Source organism: Adiantum capillus-veneris, chromosome 15, assembly GCF_014529385.1.
Source record: "Adiantum capillus-veneris isolate H3 chromosome 15, ASM1452938v2, whole genome shotgun sequence".
Taxonomy (NCBI): Eukaryota; Viridiplantae; Streptophyta; class Polypodiopsida; order Polypodiales; family Pteridaceae; genus Adiantum; species Adiantum capillus-veneris.
Window position 1 is genome coordinate 45043960 of NC_140945.1, and position 9102 is coordinate 45053061.

General features: G+C 42.8%; 1 protein-coding gene across 1 annotated transcript; it reads right to left on the minus strand.

The window, feature by feature from the left end:
* Positions 1–276: 276 nt before the first annotated feature.
* On the minus strand, positions 277–2568 carry LOC147440604 (calcium-dependent protein kinase 20-like). Its single transcript, XM_086483543.1, has one exon. The coding sequence runs from the start codon at positions 2488–2490 to the stop codon at positions 1237–1239; it is 1254 nt and encodes a 417-aa protein (XP_086339669.1). The 5' UTR covers positions 2491–2568; the 3' UTR covers positions 277–1236.
* Between the last annotated feature and the right edge of the window lie 6534 nt (positions 2569–9102).

Sequence of the window (9102 nt, forward strand, 5' to 3'; positions counted from 1 at the left end):
CTTGGCTAAGGACAAGAAAATGAGAGATAAGTTCATCCATCAAAAAAGAAAGACATTGTCTCCGTTGTGTAACAAGAAAGAACTAAAAGATAGTGACTACATGACAAAGTGACAAATTTTTCTCAACTAAATCAATATAGACGATTTATTAGGCTCAAAGCAAGGCCAATCTTTCCAAACACTAGTAAAGGATACCATATGCATATGTCATAGAAGGAGCTCCACCGGGAGATATCGAGGTGACAAATTGGATGCAATAATGGTCGATTTGGATAGCGAAGATGCAAACCAAGGAAATGATAGCAAAGCCTTGCATGCTGTATGCTATGTTCCAGCAAGTGTACTACAAGAGAAGGTGACTATCATGGGAACATCCAAGGGAGAAAGGGATGTTTGTCAGAAGAGAAACCCTCTAGTGAAAACAAGGCCAGCCACATATTTGGGTACAACCAAATTCATGCAGTCAAATGTCGAGCGCTAGTGCCATGGAATGCCCTTGATTTTACGGATGATGTCAAATATTTTACAGGCATTTGCTGGTGCCTATGTCCTCGAAATATATCACCGACTGAACCTAATCCATATTGCAGGCACTGATGAAGTGCCTATTACTGTCCTTTTTGCCAAAGTTTTTCTAAAGTGTAGCTGCATATGAAAGGAAAGCTGCAGACTATATAATGCACAAAGTAAGAAGCATACGAAGACAATGCACGAGATCATTTACGTGGTTCGGCAGCAGGGTGCTGCCTACATCCACGGGAAAAATGCCATTTCATTGATGTTCAAGAACAGTCAGGCCAGTTAATTACATGATATCGGCCTGTTCTCAATAATTTGTCACCAATATGATCCGTCGCAGCATTTGTTAAATCTCTACAGAGCATTCAACAGTCCAGGATCTGGTCTTTAATTACAGCAGGTACTATTGATAACATTTTGTAAAGGATCTACCTTCAGACCATAGTTCGTAGAATCTGCAATCTTTTGGGCAGTTCTCTGCACAATATATTTGGTGATATGTTCCGAATTACTTCCATTTGCGAGCTGCTTCGCTTCTCCGTGCATTTCTCCTCATAGTACAGTTTGATTGTTCAGTCAATACTGCTAAAAATTAGCAATCAGAATTATTGCCATATCATACCTAACTGGTGGTGCCTCACTGTACTCTGCCTCCAGAGGAATATGAGTGGGAGCCTTAAGTGGAGCCTTGAGTGTTAAGGCAGCAGTAGTGATTGCCTAGACAGCCGCCGCTACCAGTTTGATGGGATGATATGCTGCCGCTGCACCGGCCTCATGATGATGATGAATATGAAACCGATGCAACCACTCAGCAAGTACGCGTCTGTAACTTCTTCTCAATATTCCAGCTCCGGTGCTTACCTTCGACTTGATGTGATGCTCTGAAGCAGTTTGTTGATGAGGATGTTGATCTATGCTTGCAGCATGAGTTGCAGTGGCCACATTTTCCTGCATCAGCTGGCTCTTCAATACATTTGACTCAGCCTGAAATTTGGGAGCCCCAGACGTATTCTGCACAATCCAAGGATGCACCAAGACATCGCTCAAGGTGATCCTATGCTCCGGGTCTGTGGTGAGCATCCCTAGCAGCAAGCCATATGCTTGGTGGTCGCGCGCGCGCAATGAGATATGTGGCCTGCCATCGGGCGGCAGCAGCATCCCCGTAAGCAACACATGTAGCAAAATACCCAAACTCCATATGTCTGCACGCTTGTCATAGAACCGGCCATGTTCAACCTCGGGAGCCATGTACATGGGTGTCCCGACGTAGTCAAACAGCTTGGTTTGCTCGTGCGAGAGCACCGCGGCCGTACCAAAGTCAGCAAGCATAATATCATGCTCCAGTAACCTGTTATTTTCTTGGGCAGCTGATGAGGGACGACGAGCGGCTGTTGCCTTCACTTTACTAACCCCTGCAGTTATATATGCGGTCTGTTGCCTCGACATGAGCAGGACATTTTCCAGTTTCACATCTCTATGTACGATGCCGCGAGAATGGCAAAAGGCAAGCGCCTTGGCAAGGCTTGTGACGACGGTAGCAGCCTCGCAGTCGCGGAGTAATGGCTTGGAGTTCTGTGCCTCCAAATTGGGGCGGGAATAAATACCCTTGATGCCTGATCGGCCATGGATGGACTTGAGCATGTGAAGGAGGCTGCCCTCTGGGCAAAAAGGCGTAAGCATATGCCAGAACCCTTCGTGGTTGGCAAAACTGGAGTGTACGGGAAGGAGATTGTCACCGTGTGCAAGCCCTAAATGCTCTAAAATGTCTATTTCATTTCTGACATCTCTGTTCTCGTATACCAGCGCTTGATCCTTTCGCTTAGAGCGTTCCGCATGGGCCCGACATGTTTTGCAGGCCAGAAGAGATCCCGTGGCTCTGTCCTTGCACAGAACTACCACACCCTGAGCTCCCTCTCCCAACACCTGCAGAAGCTCGTACCTGCTGGAAAATTCCGGGCAACAGGGCTTCATGGCGATGGCGAGCTGGGCGAGTCACGTAGGCTATCCCTCTCTGCTTTGCTTCGAAACCGCAAACGCACTCCTCGGCCTATTTATCAGCACGTCTGCTGGAGCCTGGAAATTTTTGTTGGATGGCGCATTCTCCTCGTCTAGAATCTTGCTTTTAGGATTGGACCATCAAAGCCACGGCCTAGTAAATGTCGTGCGAAAATAAACTTCGGTGGGGTCCATGACAACCAGAAAATAGTCATGGTCCATGACACCTGCAAATGTACCTCGAACATCTCAAGTTCATGTGGTTGATGCCTTTAAGAAGAGCTAGAGTTTTTATCATCTCGGTCCTTACTGCTCGGTCTCTTCGTCTTTCGTACCTTCTCTCATGTCGATCATGTCTACCGTGATCTCCATCATCATGTCATTTATGTCTAATTCAAACATCATCTCTTCTATGATTTCAGCCATTTTGTCGACTATCGGGTTCACTTCGGTTATTATGTCTACCATCACCACTTGTCCCTCTTCTGTCTTGTCGACGGTTTGGAGCCATCCTATGAATATAGGCAGATGATGCACAAGGGAAGTCTTTCATAGCATCATATGTAGGGCAGACAAGGTATTTGCTTTAAGCATTTATAGAAACGGATGTGCACATCCAAGATCTCGAGCCATTGATATAGACCCTCAACATTGAGACATGCTTGTGGAAGTGGTCTTATTGACATGCGTGGTCTTGCTGAACTGCAAAAAATGCAAACTTCCACAAGGCTAATGCTCAGTTGACTACTGCACCGTTGTGAACATGCTCACCCCGAGAAAGCTAGGCAATGGCAGGCTGCCAGTTTCGTTGTTAGGAAGCAAAAAGAGAATTGTGTGTCATGTATATCAAGGCAGTGGCAGTGATTTCCCACCAAGATCTATTGTTGGGCGTAGTCTTTGCTACCCTTGTCTGCTTGTCCTCTACCACTCTAGAAGCAGATGCAGGTTCCACATTGCATACAATACAAAGTAGACAGGAAGAGTGGGAGAGAGGGATTGTGTGGGGATTAGGGTTAGGTCATGGTGGATTAAGATTAGTGGCGTTCATGGTTGGCATAACCTAATCCTATTAGATGAGACAACACTTAGACACAAACTTATTGTAAAGTGTAATTTATATACTAGAATGCTTGATGATCAATTGACTACATTGAGTGTGCTTATATAGCACTTGGAGATGGGAATGTTGATGTAGGCAGTGATGTGTGTCACTTGACTAGCATTCATTGGCATTCAATGTGGGCTGACTAGGTGGCTTGGCTCTTCACATGGGTGAGAGGCCATGGTCATGTGGTGGCATATATGTCTCATATATCATAGGACCAAATAGATAGAGTAGGTTCCTATAGGTGAATCTAGATTTACCCTAACAAACGCCCCCTCAAACCTAGATTCATGTTAGGTATGCTTGATACATCATGGCTAGTTCTCAATGGATTCATTAGCTCATGGATCACAAGAGCATCCTTTTAATGAATTACATGAGTTCACGTTTGGATACATCAAGAAATGGTTCTACAAAGATTCGTCATTCTTGGACCACACTTGGATTCATTCATGCAAGGTTAGAGGGTAGTTTTTTGTCCATAGGGCTCATGGTTCATTTTTCATGCGTCGGTCCTTCATGTTGCTCTTTATGCGATAATCATTGATTATTTGTTGGAGTGTACTGTACTCGTGATGTCTGTTCATCATGAGAAAGGTCTTACCACTTAAGTGGAAATGTCTAATTCTCGTGCTCGTAAGATCATTGTTTTTTGTCTCTAGAGAGGAGTTCACAATTGTGTGCGGAAATCATTTTGTGTGTGCAAAAGATTCGATGCTTGTGTAAGTGCCTTGGGTGGTCTTAACAATGGAGAGACTCTCTCTTTTGGAAGTGTCTGAAGCCGAGTATAAGGATGCAAAATACAAATGTAGAAAAAGCTTCATGCATGTGCATGTAGAGCTCAAAGTAGGCCATGTTGTGAGAAGTGTTGCAAGCAAGTCAAAAATAAGGCTATGGGGCTGCTTGATCACAATGTGTTGAAGAGAGCCTGCAAATTACCAAGGCACATCTTGTCATGTGTGTGTAAAAGGATAGCGGGGTGTTGGGTTGTCGCTTCCAACATTCACTTGTAGGCAAAGCTATGGTTTAGCGTTTACAGGTGCTCTAGCCTATACAATGACAAGTTATAGGCAAAGATAGGCTAGCTCAGTAGCAAGCGATGAGCATGAGCAAAACCAACATCTGATGATGAGGTGATAAAACGAATAAATACCTTTTGCTAGAACTGGTAGCAAGCAAAAGTATGAGAGGATCAAGTGATGAGCAGCTACAACAAGATTTTCTTGTGTTTATTGTGGCTCTTTCTTGTGCGTTGATGGAGTGATGTCAACAAATTAATGAGCACCGATGGGCTAGCACTGATGGTTTGTGAGGAGTTGATGGCAATGGTCGAGGAACCAACATATGAAGAAGGGCTGTTGTGGACCGAGATTACTTCGCTTGAGACATGGGCTCGTTCAGTGCACGTAGTGAAGCTCAAGTAGTTTGATAGTTTGGTGACGAGGTTTTTTGAGTATTATATGGACAACGTAATGAAGCAGACCATTGTTAGCAACTGGATAAATGGAACACTAATGGTCGATCTAATCGAGGTAGAAACGAGACTACCTACGTGCATGCTTTGATACCACATGTGGGGATTAGGGTTAGCTCATGGTGGATTAAGATTCGTGATGTTCAAGGTTGGCATAACCTAATCATATTAGATGAGACAACACTTAAGATGCAAACTTACTGCAAAGTGTAAATATGCTAGATTGCTTGAGATCAATTGAGTACATTGAGTGTGCTTATACAACACTTGGAGATGAGAATGTTGATGTAGGAAATGATGTGTGTCACTTGACTAGCATTCACTAGCATTCAATCTGGGCCGACTAGGTGGCTTGGCTCTTCACATGGGTAAGAGTTCATGGTCATGTGGTGGCATATATGCCTCATATATCACAGACCAAATAGATAGACCAGAAAATAGTCATGGTCCTTGTAAACCTTGAACATCTCAAGTTCATGTGGTTGATGCCTTTTAGAAGAGCTCGTTGCCAACCACAAAATAGTCATGCAAATGTACCTCGTAAACCTTGAACATCTCAAGTTCATGTGGTTGATTCCTTTTAGAAGAGCTAGTGTAACTTATATGCTAGATTTCTTGATGATCAATTGACTACATTGAGTGTGCTTATATAGAACTTGGAGATGGGAATGCTGATGTAGGTAGTGATGTGTGTCACTTGACTAGCATTCATTGGCATTCAATGTGGGCTGACTAGGTGGCTTGGCTCTTCACATGGGTGAGAGGCCATGGTCATGTGGTGGCATATATGTCTCATATATCATAGGACCAAATAGATAGAGTAGGTTCCTATAGGTGAATCTAGATTTACCCTAACAAACGCCCCCTCAAACCTAGATTCATGTTAAGTATGCTTGATACATCATCGCTAGTTCTCAATGGATTCATTAGCTCGTGAATTTTTATGTTATGTCTACCAAAGGAAATGGTTACCCATTTATCCTAGGAAGACCATGGCTAATGGAAATGCAAGCTTTGCAGGATTAGGAGAGTGGAAAGTTAATTTGCAGGAATGACAATCATAAGAAGGTTTCCTTTGACATGAAGGAGCAACGCCAAGAGGATCTCCATCAAGAATCATCTCAAATTGATACGAAGGAAGATTGGACCGATAGCAATTCAGAAGAAGAAAGTAGCGGCAGCATTACTGAAGAGGAGTCTTCCATCGAAGTCATGGGGATAAGTTTTAAGCCAAGCAACCAAGAGACCTCTTGTCAAATCTTGGAAGAGGTAGGTCCTCATGAGAACCAAGGTGTGGAAGATGAAGGAATGATAAAAGATATGCTATCAACAACACTTATAAAGGAAGAAAGAGAGAAGTTCAAATGTGTGCTAAGGAAGTTTCCTAGGTTTTTTGCTTAAGACTATGCAGATGTGCATTGGGTAGATGTTGTTCAACACAAGATTGAGTTAAAGCTTGAGGCCACACCTAAAGCTCAGAAGCTATGAAGGCTAGGAGTTATCAAGGAGCAGGCTCTACTCAAGGAGGTAAGTAAGCTTCTAGGAGCAGGTTTCATTTATCCAGTGGAAAATTCATAGTGGGTCTCTCCCGTTGTTGTCACTCCCAGGAACAACGGCAAGTGGAGGGTGTGTGTGGATTACCGTCCCACTGAGAGGCAACAAAAAGAGATCACTTTTCCCTCCCATTTTAGGATGAGATACTAAATGAGGTAGCTAGTCATGAGAAGTACATTGTGTGTGATGGCTACTCGGGCTATTTTCAAATAGGTATTGCGTTAGAAGATTAGTTGAAAACAACCTTCATCACTCCTTGGGATTGTTATGCTTTTTGAGTCATGCCATTTAGCCTGACAAATGCTCTTGCAACTTTCCAATGCTTCGTAAACATGGTGTTTCAAGCATTCTTCGAAAAGTCAATTAGGGTGTTCATTGATGATTTTTGCATTTATAGCTCAAAATTGTTGCATCTATAGAGGGTAGAAGAAGGATTGAAGAGGCTCTATGCCATGGGAGGTCAAGTCAACCTCGACAAGTGCCACATAGGTGAGGATGAAGCGATCTTTCTTGGTCACAAAGTTTATTATTACAAAGGCATAGAGGTGGATCCTTCAAAGGCAAAGGATCTTATTGAGCTACCATCACCTAAGATTCTCAAGGAGGTCATCTCATTTATTCAAAAGGTGAAGTATATGTCCCGTTTCATTCACTTAGCCTCAGAGTTACTTCACCCTTTGCAAAAGTTGACACAAGAAGTAGAATTTTCATGGTCTGATGAGCTTGAAGAGTACTTTTGTAACATTAAAGTCATTCTATCGAAGGTACCAAAACTCATGCCTTTTTGTTGGGAGTACACATTCTTTGTTAGCTCTAGTATTGGAAAGGCAACAATTGGTGCAATTTTATTACAACAAGATCCCCACAGTACTAGGATCCCATCTATTTTGCTAGTAGGGTCATGAATGCTTTAGAGAGAGGCTACACAGAAGCAGAACTCATGATGCTTTCTCTCATGTTTGCGGTGAGAAAGTGTAGATCCTACTTGCTACCAAAACTTTTGTAATTCTCACTGCAAAATAAATTGTTCCCTTGGGTGTCATCTCAAATGAATCTTAGTAGTAGGATCTCAAAGTGGATTATGGAGTTGCAAGAGTTTCAATACTCTTTCAAGGTAGAAGATAGTGTGCATGCACAATTGGCAGGGATTCTCAATTATAGGGTACATGAGAAGGAGATTAAGGTGCCTCAAGTAAAGACCCTACCATTGCCACCACCTAATTGTGCATGCACAATTGGCAGGGATTCTCAATTATAGGGTACATGGGAAGGAGATTAAGGTGCCTCAAGTAAAGACCCTACCATTGCCACCACCTAAAAGTATTTCTAATGCTTTTACCTTGTTCTTTGATGGAGCTTGTCGACGAGCCACAGGAAAAGCAAGGGGAGAGGTAGTGTTCTCAACCCAAGTGGAGAGGTGGTCATGAAAGAGAAGGTCAATCTACCAGGTTCAACTAGCAAAACAATGAAGCAGAGTACGACATACTACTTCATGGTTTGAAGATGTGTATCAACCAAGGTATACAACATCTCATTGTAAAAGGGTATGCATCTCATTATGAAGCGGATTTTAGGCATTTGGGCATGCAAGAATGAAAGCCTAAGGACAAAATTTTATGCCATTCGTAGGTTGTTTAATAAATTTAAAGAAGTGCAACTATATCATATTCCTAGGAAACAAAATGAAGATACCAATTTACTTGCACAACAAGCAATTACATGTGTTGAGAAAGAAGTGCACGTCATCATGGTGGCAGCAGCTATCAAGCAACCGAGATACCAGGGATTGGAGTCATTGGCTCCCATTATTGGCTACATTTTGGAGGGCGAGTTTTCACAAGACTTCACAAAATCTTAGCAGAGGAGACTCATGAAGAAGGCAAGCATTTATCTCTTCCTAGAAGGCTCCCTCTATCAAAAAGGAAAGGATCAACTGTACAGAAGAGTACCAAATATCGAGGAAATTCCAGCCATTCTAAAAGGTTTACATGAAGAGGCATGTGGTGGTCATTTTGCCAAGAGTTAACTATGAAGAATATTTTGCTTGTGGGGTATGTTTGGCCAAGTCTGCATGTGGATGTCCAACATTGGTGTAAAAGTTGTCACAATTGTCAGGTAAATGGGAATAGAAGATTGGTACATGGTCAAAGGAAAATTGTGCTCACAAATGGACCCTTTGAAAAGTGGGGCGTTGATGCTATGAGTCCTCTGCCTAGAACAAAAAATGGTAAACTCTACATTCTAATGGATGTAGATTACATGACTAGGTGGGTAGAGTATCAAAGTGTGGCAAGGGTAAATGGGAAAATAGTGAGTAGGTTTGTCTACACTAATATTTATTATTGATCTGGAACACCTTTGGAGATTGTTTCTGATAATGGTTCAGGGTTCAAGAAGGGTTACTCACAGAAGTTTGTGAAGAGCTTCACATTCTACATCGTCATAGCACACCCTG